Source organism: Melanostigma gelatinosum (genome assembly GCF_949748355.1).
Source record: "Melanostigma gelatinosum genome assembly, chromosome: 2".
Taxonomy (NCBI): domain Eukaryota; kingdom Metazoa; phylum Chordata; class Actinopteri; order Perciformes; family Zoarcidae; genus Melanostigma; species Melanostigma gelatinosum.
Window position 1 is genome coordinate 11,116,486 of NC_136635.1, and position 21,046 is coordinate 11,137,531.

At 40.9% G+C, this 21,046-nt stretch overlaps 1 protein-coding gene across 1 annotated transcript in view; it reads left to right on the top strand.

The window, feature by feature from the left end:
• LOC306788818 (CUB and sushi domain-containing protein 1-like) overlaps nt 1–21,046 on the top strand; it is a gene marked incomplete at both ends in the record, with an annotated part of 359,256 nt that overhangs the window by 322,270 nt on the left and 15,940 nt on the right. Inside the window, 11 exons of the mRNA XM_079284484.1 lie at nt 1,702–1,890; nt 1,983–2,168; nt 3,813–4,010; nt 6,874–7,047; nt 8,228–8,401; nt 8,688–8,861; nt 10,772–10,960; nt 12,662–12,838; nt 14,062–14,247; nt 18,977–19,153; nt 19,653–19,832. Coding sequence (XP_079140610.1) covers nt 1,702–1,890; nt 1,983–2,168; nt 3,813–4,010; nt 6,874–7,047; nt 8,228–8,401; nt 8,688–8,861; nt 10,772–10,960; nt 12,662–12,838; nt 14,062–14,247; nt 18,977–19,153; nt 19,653–19,832 — 2,004 coding nt within the window. The remainder of the gene's footprint in view (nt 1–1,701; nt 1,891–1,982; nt 2,169–3,812; nt 4,011–6,873; nt 7,048–8,227; nt 8,402–8,687; nt 8,862–10,771; nt 10,961–12,661; nt 12,839–14,061; nt 14,248–18,976; nt 19,154–19,652; nt 19,833–21,046) is intronic.

Genomic DNA, 21,046 nt, shown 5'->3' on the forward strand with positions numbered 1-21,046 from the left:
GTGTATGTTTATCAGTTGCTGATAGTTCAACATGTACTTCTTTGTCAAAGGCCTATTTGAGAATTAAAACTTGGTTTTAGGGATAAAGTAAAAATGACGTTGAAGTTTCGAGTCAAGGGAATGTATTATGTCGGAGGCCTTGTTGGAGGCATTGTTCTTAATGGTATCATATTTATATATCCGCTGACCTTTCTAAAAGCAACAATAGCCTCATCGCTTGTGCACATGCTTCACAGTGATTCACTTTGCAATTCCACTTCTCTGTTACTATCTCAGTCTCTCTATTGTATTGGTTTTGTTCTCTTTTCTTTGCTGTTTCAATGTGTAAACTAATGTGGGAGTTAGACGTTTTAAATCGGCATCTGTAGTAGTATCAGTAATATGTGTCTTAAACATATTTTATATGTGAGAGCAAAGCTATCATAGTTCTCACTTAAACATTTAGGGGTGTTCGAGCCAAATATGAAATTATAAATACCACTGTATTTCTTTGTTTGTACATTGGGTGGCGCTGTATTTCCTGTCCTGGGCTCAGGTATATAAGTCCCTAAATCGCTGTGTTCGTCAGGTGTTTGACCCCGGAAGGGCAAACGGTTTTGACCGCGATACGCTACACATTTACTGCATCGTGGGAAAGAGTGGCTTTGGTGTACATTGTTTCCACGACGAGAACAAATGAGCTACAGATCATCATACAAAGGTCTCTGTGATGTGTCGAATGCACCACACCTCACAGGTAGTTCAGCATACAGCGAGCGCGTCAACCAGGCGACTCCGGAGGGCGCAGCACCTCAGGAGCTTACAGCCAAACGACTCATCTCATAATTGAAAGAGAATTAAATGTAGGTGTGATGTGTCCAAAATGAGTTGTTTTTTTTCAAAGAAATCTCCCAAAAAGTTTAGATTTTTCTTTATGTAGGAATTCAAATTCAATGTTTCTTGTAGACGGTGACAGAAGTAATTTCAACCCTGACAGTCCCAATCAAATTGTCAGTTCAATTCAGTCTTAAACAACTGATCCTCTGATGTGAACGCTCTGAGATAGATTATATTCTAATACCCAAGAGGATTTTATGTCCCTTTATCAGAATCATAAACATTCAGTAGTAAGGATTTGAAAGACTGGGCCTTCATCCCCTGAGTGGATATGTCTGCACCACAGAATAGTCATGTTAGAGAGAAATGAATGATAACATGTGAATTGAGTGGTGCAAATCAAACTGATTGATTTTGGAGGAGATAGAGTGAGCAAAACAAAGGTCACATGACTCTTTGAGGAGAAGGAGAAACAAGATGTTCCAGGAAGACAAAAATATTGCTATACATTTCAAGTACTTTATTTGCTACCAGTTTTCGAGTAAACTGTATAAGTAACTTGTTGAAAGGCTTTAAATCGGTATATGTTGATTAACTCAATGATGCTGCTGCCAGCGGTAATGCCAGGAGGGACATAGATGATATTTCATGTCTCTGATCCAAAATGCCTGGTAATGCCATATTGTTTCCAGACGCACCTTTTTTAAAAGAAAAAAACCCTAAGGACCTGACTTTCAGTTGTCTCTCGTGCTAATTATTTTCTGCATAGAAAATTAATTAGAATGGTCAGTGGTAGAGTGTCCTGTGAAGTGATAAAAACACAGAGAAATACTTTTTTATTAAATTGTTCCTCCTCTGTCCCTCTTTGTCCCTCTGTCTCTCCAGCTGCCTACTGTAGCATTAATGATCCTCCTGTGAATGGCGGCGTGGTCAACCGGACCAAACTCTGGCCGGGTAGCAGGCTTCAGTTCTATTGTAATCGTGGTTACCGGATGATAGGCTCAAGCAATGCCACCTGCAGGCTCCGCCCCAATGGGCTGTTCCAGTGGGACACGCCCCCACCTTTTTGTCAAGGTAAAATATGAAACACATTCTTCAAAAAAAAGTTGACAGGTGTTAAAACTTTTTATTCCCCTTTAAACTTTTCTGTCTTTGTGATGCGGCAGCTGTCTCGTGTGGAATCCCTCAGTCGCCAGGCAACGGCAGCTTCCAGGCTAACCAGTACACCGTGGGTAGCCAAATCACCTATCACTGTAACCATGGTTTCCACCTTGACCCTGATGGTCAAATGACAGCAGTGTGTTTGGAGGAGGGCAGCTGGAGTAATGCCGCCATAGCACCCAGATGCCTACGTAAGTTTATGAAATGAGTTGACAAAAAGTAAAAACATCTGAAAGGAAAACGTCACCCTGAAAATGACCATTTGTATCTCAATTTGTCACAGTGTGTTACTTTGAATTATTGATGAAAACTTTGTTTTTCTGGCATGCCTCTGCAGTTAACGCAGAATTTAAAACACTCGCGCCTCCACGAGCAATAGACGGTAGTGGCAGAAATGTTTTACACAGTAAGGTTTCAGCGAAGATGCATGGGAAGTACAGACCAGGTACGGAGCGTGGACCGGTAGCTGGAAAGGTTCCAGTTTGCTGCCTGGGCACTGCTGAGTTGCCCTTGAGCAAGCCATCGGACCCCCAAAGTGCTCCCCATGAGCTGCTCACTGCTCCTTATACTAGGATAGATTCAAATCAAAAGGCTAAATTTCACTGTGTGTTGTGTGTGTGCATGTTTGACAATATATTTTGATTTACATTTGAGTAATTGATATGCAATTGTCATTCTGGGTGAAAAGTATTCCTTGAACTCAAGGTCCACTTACTCGCTATTTCCTGAGCTTTTTCACAACATCTCACATATTCCTCAGTGAACGGAGTGGCTCAGTTTGTATGGTCGTCATGTTGTCTCCATGACATTACAACTAAGGCAGACTATGATATGCAGACTAAGGCCAAATCCAAATCTCCACCCTTACGAACTCACAGACTTTAAGGCATGCTCCCGCAAAAACCGTGAGGGTTTAGGGATGTCCCACTGTCACATCATCGAGTGTTTGGAGACTCTCTGGCAGACATTTTGAGCCCTTTATGATCACTTTCTGTAAGTCAGCATTAGATGCAGACTTTGCCAAAGGGAATTACGCACAAATCATTGCAATGTGACGTTAAACACGGGGTTACTAGTGGACGCATGGAGACGTACAAAAAAAGGTAAACAAAGAAGACGTGTGTTCAGCCTGTCATATTCAATTGACACAGAAACATTTTGGGGTTAAAGATGGAACAGAAAAAAAACATGAAATCAGAAGATATTTATTTATTTATTCATCAAATATTTGATTTTGTCATTGAAGCTGTTTTGACAAAAACAAGTAAGTGTATTATTTGGAATGACCTCTCATCTTCTGAGGTAAGAGCCTGGAAGGCGTTCAAATCAGAGAGTAAAAAATATAAATAAATACCCACAATTGCACATCATATTTTTTGTCGGTGCAGCAAAGTGCTGTCCCATTCGTATTTACACCATTTCAAGCTCTCACAGTCTCTCACACTCGACCATTTACCAGGTGAAGTCAGTAAGTCCTTGAGGGTTCAGGGTTTGAGGCTTTACTTACTAACAAAGTTAGTAAGTGGATCTTAGATCACTTCATATTCAAATAACTGTGGCCATGGTCAATAGTAAAATGTCATATTTCATTCAGAAAATGTATATGACCAAAACATTCTGGTGACATCACCTATACATATTAAAAGATTATAGATTTTTGTGATTTATAATTTAAAAATGATATATTGTGACGGCCCCTATAGAGGTTAATGTGTTATTTAGTGTATGTAAACCATATGGCAGCAAATAGCTTATGATTAATGACATCAATAAAGCTTGAAAACCTAAATTGAATGTTTAATTTAAATGCAATTTGATTAAATGTTGTCTTCCAGCGGTCCACTGCCCCAGCACAGATGGCACCTTGTCAGACCACATGACCTCCCGCCTGCTCTCTGGTAGTTTGGAAGAGTTTGGTTCTATGGTGATGCTGGAATGCTCAACGGGTTACTATCTGGGTGTGGGGCATCGGACTCTTCGCTGCCTTGCCAACGGGACCTGGGAGGGCTCAGATGACCGAGCTCCATGCAAGAGTAAGTACAATACAAGTACTGTTGTGTCTCTCCAGTGCAAAATAAATCCCAACTGCTACTGTCTTATAATCTGACCTCTTGCCCTCTAAATTAGATAATAAAACTCCACTATGATGCTGTGTTTTGTGCGCTTGTTAACCTCCCACGGCACTCTAGATGACATATAACTATTTATGAGTCTATGCCGACTCCGAGCATAGCATTTTATTACAAGAGATTCCCTTTGTACTGGGTACACATATATTCAAATACCTGTATTTGAAATAGTAGATAGAAACAGTCCTTTGTAATCATTTTAACTTCTGATGTGATTGTCACTGAAATCAACAACGTTTAGGGATGGGTAAAAGACTTAAACCTAGGGATAAAAAAGAAACCCCATACAATCACACAGACACACTCCACACACACACACAAGACACATCTACAGGAACAGGGAACCCATGCAGACAAAAAGACAAATATCAAAAGAATAAAACTGCATTGCATTTGCTGCCACGAATGAGAACAGCGTACCCAGCCTGTTACAAGCAAAACATTTTCGGAAAAGTCAGAGAGCGCATAACTGTCTCTCTGCCCTCGACGTCCACGCATTGCAAGTTATACCGAGTTATATAACTCTAATATCCTACTTATATAAGTTATAGTTCATATACTGAGTCCACACGTTTGCATTTAGTTAAGTTGGACTATGTAGTGATACAAACAGTTCAGTTTGTCAGGTTCATGCAACATTGATGACATTGTTGGTCAGTCTGTCTGCTTGACAATCATATTTTGCTGCAATAAAAATGATTGAAGTGAGATGAACAGACTGAAAACTTTATCTTTTTAGATAAAATGTGTTGTTGACACAGTTTTCCTTTGGGGACATAATTTGAAGTTGAAAAAAGTAATAAATCGCAATATAGGCCTATGTTATCGCAATACTCAGAATATAGCAGTATCGTGATAATATCTCAGTATCGTGATAATATCGTATCGCGACCTAAGTATCGTGATAATATCGTATCGTGACCTAAGTATCGTGATAATATCGTATCGTGACCTAAGTATCGTGATAATATCGTATCGCGGGATCTCTGGTGATTCCCACCCCTATCAGACAGCATGTGTTGTTCTTGTTTTGATTGGAAGCACGCCAGTATAACACTAATGCAGGGTCGCTTTGCTCTCATCCGTGCATTAGGGTGCATCAGCCTTTCAGCTGGAATCCTTAACTCTGCTAAATAGTCTTTGCTTCAATAAAGGAAAAACCGTCGCGAAGTTTGTGTGAATACTTTTATTTCTGAACTTCCACCAACAATTTCCACCACAAACCTGGCGACGAGGATGTGGTGGAAATTGTCTGTCGAAGCAGGACGACCCTGCAGTATAAAAACAATTACTTATAGAGTGTGTTAGTGTGGGAAGGGAGTGGGTGGCCAAGTCTCATGAAGTTAGAGGCATATCAGACTCACTAGCCACAACATATGCACACACATATTTGCAAGTCATATGAAGGAAAGAGGGAAAACACTGCATACAAAGACATCCAAAAGACAGTGGAAATGTACTGAATCTTCTACAGTGGTCAGCAGTGAAGCGCACCACAGCTGTTAAAAATGATCATCATCGGCTGTAGAAATCCAAGATAACGTCAAAAAGCATGAAAGAATGGCACAATCAACATATCAACACATCAATATATTTCAATTATATCTTCTAATACTGTGCATGTATCACCAAGTACGATTGTAGTTTTCATATAGTTTCTGTATGTAAGTGAACAGGACAGTGCTGTCAGGCCACCTGCCCTCTCCAGTCACTCACCCCTGTCTCTTTGATGGCTGTCAGCTTCAAGCGGTTTGAGGTCATTCAGATGCAGAGAGACAGTGGGCTTTTTAGGAAAGAGTTTCCGCAGTTCAGTGACCTCACACCTGGCTATGGCCATGCTGCTCACACCAGAGGTGCATTTCTCTGCACTTGCCAACAAGCCATGCTGCTCCTCTGCTCTTTCTTTCTCTCTCTTGCTGTGTATCTGTTCACTCCAAAGATAATGCAAACAAGTTTGCTAGAATATTGGTCGGGACAATGCTGTCCTCCCACAATATTGATAGGGACAAACCTACTTAAAGGACAGCTTGAGAGTGAGTGACTTTCTGTCTTTGGGTTTATCCATTCCCCTGACCACTTTATTCTCAATGAGGCACCAGGGGTGTCTTTACCGTTGCACACTGGGACTGTGATAGCTATTTTGAACAGAATGCAGCCTGTGCTTCCTAAATGTGGGGTAAATCTGAGCAATAGTGGAAGATTGTTTTTTCAAAATAGTGTTACAATGCAATGTGCCTTTGCTGCTTCTTTTATAAAGGGAAGTTTTAAGTCAGCATTGTGAATAAAAAAAAGAAAGAAAGTACCTTGCATGAGAGCAGTGGTTTTCAAACTTTATTTTGCTACATTTTCAATGCATTTCTTCATTTTTTCTTGATCCGGTATTTGAGTTGACCTACCTAACACTCCAGCAGCTCAGAGGGATTTGGCAATGTAACAGTTGTGTCGATTCTTCAACTTGGCCACTGGTTTGAAAGCATGTCTCTGAGGATATTAAAGAAAAACAAGATCTTAAATCCTGTGACCTACATCCAGTTCAGCCAGGTATTGCATTGGAAAACTACAGTTACAGTGTTTGAAACAGGATGACTTACAATGTTATCTTACCTACAGTAACACTATGAAGATTTGGCAACATCAACCACTTCATATTCAGATTTTTGAAAACACAGAAAATATAACAATACCAGTAACCCCACAATGCTGTTTCTAATTTCCAGTGTATTTATATGACAACCATGATCTTATCATATTTGTTTTTTTTATTTAGTCATCTCCTGTGGTGAGCTTCCTTCTCCACCCTTTGGGACCAAACTGGGCACGTTGACCACATTTGGAGCAACTGCAATCTTTATGTGCAACCATGGCTACACGCTGGTGGGGTCACATGTCAGAGAGTGCGGTGCCAACGGGCTGTGGAGTGGTGCAGAGACCAGGTGTCTAGGTAAGGTTCTTAAATGTGATAGGGGGTACAATGTGTTGTTGTCTTTCCCAATGCCACTTTGGCCTAAAAATGAATAAATTCAGCTGAATGGTGTGAATCTTATTTCTGAATACATTATGGTCTTGATTTAGACCTTCAGTCAGCACTGACCAGAGATGATTAATCCTGATTTTGCATACTGTACCCACTCTACCCCAATGATTCAGCCTTGAAGTTACATGCTTGAATAAGAAGACTTACGCAGGATGCATTATAAATTGCTGCATGTATCTTAAAAGTAAGCAAAACATCTGTTCCTCACAATTTGGAAAGGCTATAATTTGCAGTGTGTGATGTGCAGCACTTTTACACATTGTTCTGTGTATTCAGGAGGCGCAAATATTGACGACACAATTAATCACAATTTGCTTCAGAAGGGCCCTCAAACACTCTATTGCTATAAACAGTTTCTCTGTTCAAGATAAGACCACTTTTAAATCTGAGTGGTTTTTATAAAATCAGGCATCTGGGATCATGATTTTGAATAGATTGTGTTGAGAAAAGTGATTGAAAATATCTGCATATCAAAAGTACTCTTCACTGAGTTTTGAAAAAAATAATGGATGTTCTAGATGCTTGTTTTCACAGCATTAATCATAACTCGAGAAAGTGTTTTATGTGTGAAGCATTTCAGAAAAAAAACAATGTTAAATGCTCAATAGATCAAAAGGTACTGGGCCTCAGTCATTGACTTCATCAGGCACAGAAACATGAGGCGAGGGTTGACGTGAAACACAGGTGATTGGTCTAATAATAGTTGAAACAGTATTGAATATAATTCAATGATTCTCTTTACCTCAGCTCTAAATATGTGTCCTGCAATGTGCTCAAGTCTTAAGGAATCATGAAAGTATGTGACACTTCAAGGCCACTTAGAGAACTCAAGGAAATTGTGTTAATGATCAGATTTTTAACAGACCTTTAGCTGTGTTTTCTTTGAACATTGATTTGCACTCTGAGAACTGATGAACTGCTGAGACAGCTCTATTACATTGTTTGGTCGTATCTAACTGTTGGGACAATGATTGCGAGTGTGGGAACATTGGACAAGCACTGATGACTCTGAAGCCAAAGATAGGGAAAGTCACTTTAAGTTGTTTATCATTGTACTGCATTCATCTCTGTCATTTTTTCTCCACAGCTGGTCACTGTGACTCTCCGGATCCTATAGTCAATGGGCACATTAGTGGAGATGGCTCTAGTTACCGTGACACAGTGGTGTACCAGTGCATGTTAGGATATCGCCTAATTGGCACATCAGTCAGGATCTGTCAGCAAGACCATCGCTGGTCTGGAACAACACCCGTTTGCGTCCGTAAGTTCTTTATGAAAGAAGAAACATTGTATCCTGTATTGTATGAAGATTCATTGCTCTTTCAGTAAATGTAATATAAAATAAATCCATGACACACAGGTGTCTGAAAATAAATGTTCAGACTCTTTTTGGGGTTGAAATTGTTCTTTCACTTCATCTCTGCAGCATATGTTCCAAAGAAAAGTTGAAAATATCTCAAAATATCAAGTCAAGAATAACACAATGCTGCAAATATTACTTTTTCCACTCCTCAAATTTCTCATCATACTTCTCTCTACTCCGTCAGCTATCACCTGTGGGCACCCCGGCAACCCAGGCAATGGACGGACCAATGGCAGCGAGTTCAACCTAAACGATGTTGTCAACTTCACCTGTAACAAAGGTTACATCCTCAGTGGAAATGCTCGTGCTCAGTGCCGACTCAACGGACAGTGGAGCAGCCCCCTGCCTGTCTGCAAAGGTCACAAATATGGCTACAGATTTATACCCATGTACATCATGTCGTTAAATTAGCTCTTCAGATTTTGTGCATACAGATGGCGTTGGTTTTTTTCCCGCTTCTCTCCGAGTGTATGTTTAGAACTAAAAATGGTCGTCGTGCACACATGCTTTGTCATTGTGGTGGATGACTGCAGTGGACGTTTCTGGTGCCTTCCCATTTGTTTTCACTCTCCAATGATTTGATTGAGATAACATTGTTTTACTTACATTGCCACCTTCTTGAGGCAACAGTAAAATGTCAGCATAAAACGATAAAACCATGCATTTTAGATGGTCAGCATATATTCTGTATTTGTTGGCCCGATTTGCTTCCAGCTACAATATGTCAACTGGAACATTTTGGCCAAATGTGCTGCCAGCAGACCGTAAAATTGAGAACTGAGTAATTGTAGCGTAATCACACTCTTAACATTGAGCTGCATTCATCCACAATCAGTGTGGTCTGTCTCTAAATAGACAAACAAATGCATACGTGCGCACACACACAGCTAGGTATATGTCCAGAGACAAGTTATTCTACTCTGCTAACCATGCGTGGTCGTTACACTACAAGCCTCCCCAGACCTCTGGTAGTGTAACAGTCATGCTATACGAAGACACGCAGACACAGGCATTGTGCACAGCCTTGAGAGCAGATCGATTCAACTGAGTTGCTCACATGGGTTTTCCATTGAGGGGATTCAGCATTGCTTTCTCCATCTCCCTCACTTTTTCTGTTTTATCCCTCTCTCCCGCTCTCTCCCAGCAGCAGCTGTCAATTATGAGACTGAAACGTTCTTTGTTCCCATCGGGTGCCAGACACACACACACACACACACACACACACACACACACACACACACACACACATCCATGTCCCCCATGGACTTAAATTTGAGTGAATGTCAGTCTCTCCTGTGACATGTGGAAAATAAATCTCCACTCTTATTGGAATGGCATCCACCCAGAGAGCAGGCAGAGTAGAAGTGACCAGAGGAGGGAAAAGAGAACAAAGAACTGCAGAAAACAGTTGACGCGGTATGACAAAAGAGCAGTTTACAGATGACCACAGCAACAAAGATATGGTTTTGTCACACTAGGATCCAGGATTTTGTACCCTAAAAGTAGCCAAGTTGGTTGATTTATCTCTGTCTAAAATCATTCCCTAGGTACTTTATAGTGCACTATGTTTACTGTACACAGTTGTATTTTAGTGCCCAGAGTGTGAAATTTATGCACTGCATAGTATCCTCAAATATCCCCACGATGGAGCAGAGAAGTATCCTCCATTACATATCCACTACATTCCACTAACAATTCCAAAATACATGGGTGAGGCAAAATGATGACGAATAATGCATGTCTAAAATATCAACATACTGCTCACTTGAAAGCAAACTGTGATTGAGTGATTTTCGAGACAGCTAATGTTACTCAAGATGTTATTGTCATCAAAATAATAGTTATTCCAAATTGAGGAAGATTAACAAGTGTCTTCTGTTCTGTTCTGCTCACCCCTCTTGTCTTCTCTTCGCATCTCTTGTCTTCTATTGTCTTGTTTTTCTTCTCTTCTGTTCCCATCTCTTGTCTTGTCTTCTGTTCCCATCTCTTGTCTTCTCTTGTCTTGTTTTCTCTTCCCATCTCTTGTCGTCTTTTCCTCTCTCCTCTTCTCTTCTCGATTTGCTCTCCTTCTCTTGTCTTGTCTTGTATTCTCTTCTCTCTTCTCCTCTCTTCTCTTCTCTCTTTGAATACTTCTTGTCTTAGTACAATCTACTCTATATCCATCTACATCCATGTGAACCACTTGGACCAAAACAAAGTGAAGAAACATTCCCTTCAATAAGACCTATTTAAATAGGTTCTAACAATGTCTTCTGCTCTCCTTTGCAGTGGTAAACTGTTCTGACCCTGGCCATGTGGAGAATGGTGTGCGCCAGTCTGGCCTACGTTACCCAGAAGTCTTCAGCTACGGTGTAACTGTGGCAATCCACTGTAAACGAGGCTTCTACCTACTGGGCTCTGCGCTCCTTACATGCCAGCATGATGGACGGTGGGACCGACCAGTCCCTCGCTGCCTAGGTATGGATGGACAAACACAGGCACTTCAAGACTTATTTGAATTGAAAAAAGCAATGTTCAAACAAGTTCAGGAGACAAATGAGATCGAAGCTGAGACAGAACGAGTAAGAGATTGACATTCTAGGCCCATAATGAAAAGGTTTGCCCTGTTGCGAACAAGTTACAACTTTTTGGAATTCTGCAAAAAACAATGTCAACAAAAGTTTGTCATGCTGAACACAGGTAGTCATAGACAGGTGGTTTTCTATTAATTTGTTCTATAGATTTGTCAAGAAAAGCCATTTGAGGAGTGAAATGGCTTGAAGAGCCACTAGATGGAAGATGAGGAGCGAATGAGAAACTGAGAGAAAAGAGAGGGTTCTAGGAAGAAAATGGGAGGGAAGTGATCTCAAAAAAGAGGGCAAGAGTACGAAAGAAAGAGGATTAGAGGTTTGCTCAGAAAAAAAAGGTGATCATGTGTCTCTTAGGGCAATATGTATTCTTGTCAGAGGCCCACAATGGCCGATAAAAACATGGAGATTAAACTAGAGAGCGATAAAGTGAAGAAGGCTGATTCAGAGATGGAGGGAGAAGCCCAGAGAGGCGAATGAGACCGCAGAACGAGGACACAGCAACAGAACAAATGAGGAACGAGACAGATAGGGAGAGAGGAGAAGACACTGGTGAAGAAACAAGGTCTTATCGGAAAACTGGGGGGAGAGGGGTGATGACTGAGGTGCAAGGAGAGGATGGAGCAATACAATTGGGGGTAAGGGGAGATATCGGAGGACCAGTCATTTGGCAGAAATAGAAAATCAAGAACAGTTTCATATCTGTGTCCTCCAGAAACATGTGCTCTGTAAAACGTCAATATTTCCTTAATTGAAGAAAAAACGGGAAGATTTTTTTCACTGATATCCACTGCTTCAACACTGAAATGGTTTCTACTAGTTTTCTACACCGAGTTGTTTTGTAAAGTGAATTTAATTTGAGGTGAGCTATCGGTTCTCTCGCTTTACTGGCATGACTACATCGTGCCATAAGCAAGCGGTATGGGTTCTGTTTAATCACGTGTGTGCATACACGTTATATAGTAAAACAACAAAACGGATAAAAAGTGTGCACCCAATGGTTAAGGTGTAAACTACATAACTGCAAAGTCCCCAGTTTCATTCCAGGGGGGGGGGGGGGGCTTTGTACCATCTCATATACCCGTCTCTCTTCCCCCCACATCTATGTGCCTTCTATACATAAAATAAAGGTAATAAAAAAGGGATAAAAACAGGTAAGCAAAGGAAAGTTGGTAACAAATCAATAAATGTAAAACAATATATAAAAAGTGAAGAAGAAATATATGGTTAAAAATAAGTTTATTGTTTTTTCTCCGCTCCACAAACTTAATGAATGTTTTATCTGCTATCTGTGTATTGTGGACAGTAAATTACAAATTGAATTTAGTATTTGATGTAGTTCACAGAACCCTCTTTATTTTCCCTGTGTGTGTTAACACAAACACACACACGCACACACAAAAACCAAAGAGACTTATTAATCCAACCCCCTCTCTTGCTGTCACCCTCTCCCTTTAGCTGTCTCCTGCAGTGACCCAGCTGCACAAGCTAATGCAGTAGTGTCTGTAATCTATAGTTAGACAGTCCCACACACACACACACACACACACACACTAACACCATCTCTTTTAATCTCTCACTTTCTCTGTAGCCATTTCCTGTGGTGACCCGGGCGTGGCCCCTAATGCAGTAGTGACTGGAACCCACAGTTGGACATACAGTTCAGTGCTGCAGTACTCCTGTCTGCCTGGAGGGCTGCTGGTGGGTAACACTAGTTGCCACTGTCAGGAGGACGGCACATGGAGTGGAACGCCACCGTACTGCACTGGTAAAAGCACAGTGGTCGATAAAGAAGCATGCAGAGTGTTTTTCAGCTGGTAGAATACCAGATTGTCTGTTACCTTGTCATGCATTTTCATACTGGCTGTTCAAAACAGGAGGCATGTTTGCTGTCTTTTAAATCCTGAGCAATAATCCAGCAATCACACCCATTGAAATTCAACAGCATCTATGTTGAGACTTCCAACAGGCAAATGTGTATCATGAGATCACAAGAAGAAGAATCTCCTCCAGCCATGAAAACTATTGCCGAAGAAAGCTTACCAATAGATGATGCTATACATATACAGTAGGCCATACATAGAACAGGCTACAAAACTACTCAAAAAAAAACTCAATGCCTAAAATACAAACTGGGACTTGCATTTATCCATTTTCAACAATACCAAGCAGGATGTGTAAGGAACAGGCAGGGGAAATGAGGTGGAAGGGTCCTGGTTTACTTCTCAGGTTGTGAGTGCTGCTCTACAGTAGGCTTATGCAGAGCACAACACTACAACACTACAAATGATCATTTCCAAACTCAGCATCAACTGTCTCAACAGCTGAAATGCAATAAGCTCACTCTGCTGGCCTCAAAACAGAACGCTCAGCAGGACAGAATCCATCCTGCAGCTGAAGACCTCATTGAGATGCAAGGCGCTGCATTTGGACCTCTACCCTCTTAGACTCGCAAATCCCTACCGATGGAATTTAAGCTGCTAAAATTGTGACACGCTCAGTGCTTTTACTGCTAGAACAAATGCAAAGTTCAGTTCAACCAACTTTGCATAAATGAGTATGTGTGTGTACTGTAAAGTATGTGTGTCACTGAATATGATGGACTGAGGAGGTGAAATATTTGTGCATCTTCTGCAACAGATGTTATGAGATGACAAACATCACAAATGCTTTTTAGTAATTGTTGTTGACATATAGCAGGGACGCTTGCCTATATTTTTCGACGAACTCTTAGCTCAGTGTGTTACTATTTACTTACATAGAATCACTAAAACCTATTAGCAAACGAATGGGCATCACTTAAATGCAGCTGTGGTGTCAGATTAACTGTATCGAGTGTCTTTGATTGTCTGTGCATGTGGTTACATGTCTGTGTGGGTCTCATCTGTTCAGGACTTTGTGGATGTTTCTGGGTTGCTTCGGTGCTGTCTACGTATCTAACTGTTAGTGTGTGTTTGGTACATTAACTTAATGTCTCTTTTCTCGCTATAGGGGTAAGTCCAGGAATCTGTGGAGACCCAGGGATGCCTCCCCACGGTGCCCGTCTGGGAGGGGAAGAATTTAAAACCAAGAGCCTGCTGCGTTTCAGCTGCGAGGCGGGATTCAGTCTGATTGGCTCAGCCGAGAGGACCTGCCTTCACAACGGCACCTGGAGCGGCACGCAGCCTGTCTGTCAAGGTGGGGAAGCGTGGCAATGACTTTGCGTGACTTATGTGGCTACGTGAAACATTGACTACACTGAAAGAAGGAGTGAAGGTCACGAGACACCGATAATGCAGCTCACACTTCAAACAGCAGACAAATCACCTTCAGAGATTACATTCCGTTAAAAGCCATCACAGCACTTGGTTCTATAGTATTGAATATCATTAATTCCGTCTGGAGTCAAAATGGATATTTATAAGCTGTTTTGCACATTATTCTTTTTATGTGCACTCTTTATTGACCCTGTTTAACAGTAAAAACATATTTTATACAAAGACATAGATTTGACAACATCACATTATGCTAAACTGTCTGTTTAGAAAACATCATTTTGATACCAAGTTGTCACTTTCTCATTTGAGGTTACCTTTGGGTCCCAATACAGATTCTATAAAACATTACTATTAAAATAAACATTGCTGTAAAGATTTCATACAAACCCACAGTGCACTCGTGGCATATGGACCAAATTATTCAACATTTTATGTTAAAATGAATCAGCACAGTTAAACAGCTTAATCTTTGCTTTGGAGAATACAGTAGCATCAGGCTACTTGGCATGCTGGTGCCAGTAAGCAACTAATCCATTACCAAACATAGCTTAAAGCACATTGCTTACATTCAAAGTAGCTTTTATTGTCAATTCTTGCATGTCAGGACATATAAGGAATCGAAATAACGTTTCCCACTCTCCCACGGTGGAACATAAAGTGCAGCACAACACATAAAACATAAAACACTTCCTAGGCTAAGTGAAGACAGATATCCTAGTTAAAACATATACTATACTACAATAAAACATTCAATACACATAAAAACGGGAAAAGTGGGCAATTAATGTAATAAATAATTAATAATGTAGGGGCAGGTGGGCAATTGATATAATAATGATGGGAAAATGGGCAATTAATATAATACTGTGTGTGTATGTGTGTGTGTGAAAAGTGGGCAATAAATATAATATAAATATAAATATGAGTACATATTTACAGTACTTCTGTACTTTCAGCTTCAGCTTCCCTCAGGCTGGAGGATATGATTGGGGGGAGTGAGGGGAGAGAGTTCAGTGTCCTGACAGCTTGGTGGGTAAAACTGTTCTTTAGTCTGGTGGTGCGGCAGCGGAGGCTCCTGTACCTTCTTCCAGAGGGTAGGAGGCTGAACAGACTATGTGCAGGGTGACTGGTGTCGCTTGCAATTTGAATGGCTTTCCGGGTGAGGCGGGTGGTGTATATTTCCTGTAACGAGGAGAGTGGGGCACCGATGATCTGTCCGGCTGTCTTTACAATGCGTTGGAGTGCTTTCCTGCTGTGTTGGGTGCAGCTACCACCCCACACAGTGATGCAGCTGGATAGGATGCTTTCAATGGTGCCCCTGTAAAATGATGTCAGCACTGATGTGGGGGCTTTTACATTCACACTCTGCATATATATATGTATATATATATATATATATATATATACATATATATATATATATATATATATATATATATATATATATATATATATATATATATATATATATATATATATATTGCAAGCAAAGCTTGCTCCTTGCTTGTAAGTGCATGCATTGAAAATAATGTCCTTCATCAACAAATTGCGTACAAGTAGGTATTTAAGCAAAGTTAAATGTATCCTACTGTATGTATATGTGTTCTTTAGCTGATTTTGTATTTAATTGCTCCAGTTTTTTATTCACACAACTGCCTTACACAACACAAAAACTGTACCGTTTTGGCACAAGTGGCGATCTCGTTCAAGTTCCCATAATGTAAGAGGTTTATGGAACTAGCAGTGGCAAAATATGAATATTCAAATGTATGTGTGTGTGTGTGTGTGTGTGTGTGTGTGTGTGTGTGTGTGTGTGTGTGTGTGTGTGTGTGTGTGTGTGTGTGTGTGTGTGTGTGTGTGTGCATGTTTATATCTGTGTGGCCCCCAGATATAAAGGATTGAAGTGTGTCACTCCTAACTGACTGAGCTGGATCTTCCACAGCGCTGTGGTAATAAAATGCGTCCGATACAACAGCAGTTTTCAAAGACACTCTTTATACCTATGGGGGTTTAGGGGAAATCAAACCGGATCCCCATAGTGCTGTTGAGACACTGGAATCCTAAGCTGCTGCCTGTATTACCTTCCCCATGCCCAACTATGTTGGGTAGGCCAAATAAAGCACTGCTGACATTAACGTGATTGTACTGTGACACAGATTGTAGATTTGGTTGGATAGATGGGCTGTTCTATGACGAATGTAAGTGGATAGGGGGAGGAAGAGTGACTCATACTTTTTCAGTGTACTCTTCTATCTTATTGTGTGGTTGCGACCCAAAACACCACCAGTATACTGCATTAAGGCCACACCGACTTAAATAGAAAAATCATCAGTAGCTCCACTGTATTCACAAAAATACATATTTGAGGTTGTATTTTGTGAAGTCATTTTCATCTGCTAGTTTAAATTTAAAAGGTAATGCCAGTTTTGAGGAACGTTACTATGTAGAAATTGTTCTTAAAATGTGATTTTCCTTTATGCCAGGAATCCATATTTTCAGACTGTGTCTCATTACGGGGGAAAAACTCCCAGAAAACAACAATAACCCTCCCCCATAACTCCGTTATAACTGCCAAACACAGAACTCGTATGAAACCGTTTTCTGACTTCGTGACAGATTGTGGTTGAGACTGTATGACAAGAAGCTACTGCATTTTACTTCCCCTCTTTTGAGTCTTAGTTTGCCTACATGTACTGAATCACTAACATCAAACTCCAGCCCTCTAGTCTTACCTTTGAGGTGTGTGTCTCTTGTGTCCACGCCAGCGTTGTGTTTGTGTAACCCTAATTATTTATGTGAGCCTACAGTTGTTTTTCATTCAGCTAATAGTGGTTAAAAGCTGATTCAGAAAGGATGAGATGTCTATCACTGAGACACAAACACAAATAAATCCATACACACACACACACACACACACATATACAGACTAACACTCACAGGCACAAACCGTAAACTGCTGTAGACATAAACCTACACACTCTGTCACACACACACTGATGGACTGAGCTTTTAAGGGCTCTAACTGATGAATCCCATCAATAGATGTTTGATTGTAAAAGGCTGTCAGTTGTCATGATCTTATTCGTGAAATGTGTTGTGGTTGGTTGCTCATTCCTTTCTCCTCCGTGAATGTTCTGTGCCAGTGAACTAAAGATCGATGGATCGCTAGTTTAGACAAGAGACGTAGCACCTTGCCATCTGCATTCTTGTGTCCTCCAGGACTGTGTTTCCTTACAGTCTAACAGACCAGCATCCAGCAGTGCTTTGAACCAGCAGTGGTTCAAAAACAAAAAAAAGCTAGGCATTGACATGCTAATGTTAAGATATAATAGGAGTAGAACAGACGTTCCCATTCAAATCAACGTAGCAGGATGGTCATACTTGGCTGTTTTGTTAACCTGTCGCTCATCTTGTGAACACAGCACATTGTATATAGGCCATGACGATCTTTTTTGAAGCACTGTCGCATACGTATTTTGCAGACCTCATGTCTTGTTTTTCTCATTCTTACGCCAAACTCGCCAAATACCGACGCTTGGCCAGTGGCCCTAATGCTATGTTCGAACTACAAGCGACAAAAAGCAACAAAACGGCCAGCTGTGGTCAGCTACATTTTCAGCTACTTTTGAAGAGCTGCTCAACTGCTCGTTGACGTAGTTATGTCGTTAAACAGCACTAGGAACTGGCCAACAACATTTCTTCTAGATGGAACCGAACAGGGTGAAACAAAAACACATTATTGGTCGACTCTTCACCGTATCCTTGGAGTGCTGAAAAAAGTTGTGACGTGCTCAACTTTAATTTGTAGCGTGTCCGACAGCGCATCAGTTTGTAGCTTCATGTCACCTGCTTGTAGTATGCCTGCTTATAGAATACGCTTCAAATTATGACCCTCTAGGTATGCCTCTGCCGTCAGTTTTGGATGTGTAATAGATTTCATATTAGTTTAAACTCGTTACATGCATTGTGTCGTTTAAAAAAAACGTTAACTTGACTGACTAATGACTTCGAGTGACAAATGAGTCACATGAAAACATTTTCTTTTAGATCCCCAAGGTACACAGCTCCCTTCTGCAAACTATCGCGCTACTACGTCGGTTGCTAACTATAACCGTGTTGCGTTGGTCTCAGATGCCGAGGGGCACGGACCATCTATCCATTCTCTGAAACTGCTTTTCACCAGACTATTGCTGACATATATGTAGAGACAGACAACATACGGGCAATTTAGAGTCATCAATTAATGATGGCTTGATGAGGCCGAGAAAGCCAGAGAACCTGCAGAGAACCCAAGCAGAGAACCTGCAGAGAACCCAAGCAGAGAACCCAAGCAGAGAACCTGCAGAGAACCTGCAGAGAACTGCATCCAAGATGCAAACAAATTGGCAGTTATATTGAGCGCTCTAGATGCATTACCAGCCTCTAGCACACCACTGGAATACTGTACAGCTACCATTCAGAGCTAGTTATTAATCAGCCTCACTACCTCAAGGACATATTTTGTGTTATTTCTAGCTGACTCCAGTGATACGCTCATCATTGCAGCTTACAGCTGATCAGCTTTGAGTGACAGCAAGAGAAAATGGCTCACACTGATATTTTTACGATGACTAATCACCGTTTTTTTTTACTATTTCTTCAATTCTCAGCTGTATCCTGTGGTAACCCTGGCACCCCAGCACACGGCAGAATTGTCTTCAGTGATGGCATCACCTTTGGAAGCTCGGTGGCTTATGCATGCTGGGACGGCTTTAAAACATCAGGCCTGACCACCAGACACTGCACAACAAATGGGACGTGGACAGGACAACCCCCAGACTGCACTGGTAGGATAGCTTTCATAGCATTGCCTCTCCTCGTACTATCACTATTGTAATTATTAGTGGTAAAAGCAGGAGCTCTAGTCATTATTGTGAAGAAAGAGCATTGGTTGAACTAGCTTCATTAGCTATAACACTAATGCAAATAGTATCAGGGTTAGTTTGGGATAGTGGTGCTTGTTTTAGGAAAGGATTCAAGAGTAGAAATTCTCAATTGACTGGTCAGCTGTGCAGGTACAGGCCTGTGCATGGGTACATTTGTTGTGTCTGGGATTTCAACTTGTGTGGTTAAACAGAGCTAGACAGAGGTTTGGAGTTCAGGAGGAAAAGAAGCAGGGATGTCCTTCAGGAAAGTCTTGGAAAGCAGAGTGAATGATAGTTGTAGTAAAAAGATTGGAGAAGATGAAATTGATTTCTCCAAAAATGTCACTGCCCTTGTGCACTACTACACTACTGCAGGATTTCAAGAACAACACTGTGAATAATGTATTCATGACTTCTTTAGTGATCACTTGCGGAGATCCTGGCCAAGTAGCCAATGGGATCTTTCTAGGGAGGGAGTTTGCCTTCAACAACACGGTGACCTACCGCTGTAACCCTGGTCACCTGATGGAGCCACCTGGACGCAGCGTTCTGCTCTGCACTAAAGATGGAACCTGGAACCAAACCAAGTCCAGCTGTAAAGGTGAGAAAAACTAACAACCTAAATACCTACTTTCAAAGAAATAATGGACAAGAAGAGCAGTGTTTGAGTTTATCAGATGATGCATCCACAGAAAACACTGCGTCTTGCAAATGGATCTGATTTACTACATAAGCCAGCAATTTGTTTTATTTTAACATAAACATGGTTTGCATAAACTTCTATTAAGTTAAGTTATTTTTATGAATACAATTTGATTTGTATTATGTTAACAATTATAACAAAACAAATAAAATGATTAATACATATTAAAAAGAAAGAACATCAAGTAATACATAAAAAAACTGACAGCAAACTTCACACCATTTTTTATGTTTTCGGGTTGTCCGTCTGAACGTCCGTCCGTTCTCGTGAATGCGATAGCTCAGGAACACCTTGAGCAATTTTCTTCAAATTTGGCACAAATGTCCACTTGGACTCAAGGATGACCTGATTAGAATTTATGAATATCCAATTGATCACCTTTACATAACAACAATCATATTTGAATGCGAGCTAATGCGATGCTAAAATTACAGATTGTGACTTCAACTGTACATTAGAAAGAGGCCAAGCGAAGATTCATGTTGCTCCTCACAATTACGGTGTTAAATCAGTGTTTATTTCCTCCACAAACACAAAGGGAAAATAAAAAGAACGCATTCAAATAAAAAATGATTTGAGTTTTACAACAGCCCATATTTAGAGTTCAAACTATGATACTTAACAACAGTAACAAGGAATGTTTCCTGAGATCCTCCCTGCCGTTTCTTCCCACAAACAGAAAAGCTGGCTCCTGCAGTTGCAGAGGCTTTGAACTGAGATGAAAAAACTGAGAAAGCCGGCAGAGAGGCTACAGAGAGTGGTGCAGAGAGAGGGAAGCCAGAGAAGTAAAAGATACTGGAGGTGGTATAGGATGAGACTGGCGCAGGAAGTTTAAAAGAGAAAAGTAGAAGGAAAGAGGAAGAATGGGAAACAGTGGAGAGATACCTGTAGCAAAATGCTGCAAGTCCTCTTTCTGTTACTTTTTCCCCCCTTCTGTCCTTTCTTTTTTTGCCCTCCTTTGCACTTCACTTTTCTCCTCCTCTTAAGTTTATACTCCTTCTGTTCAAATTCATATTCACATATTTTTGTTTAGCTGCCCTGGTTTCATCCCCTCAGCTTTCTGCCACCTCAAAGCATCCACGAGTCTTCATTTGATCCTCTTTTGGAACAAC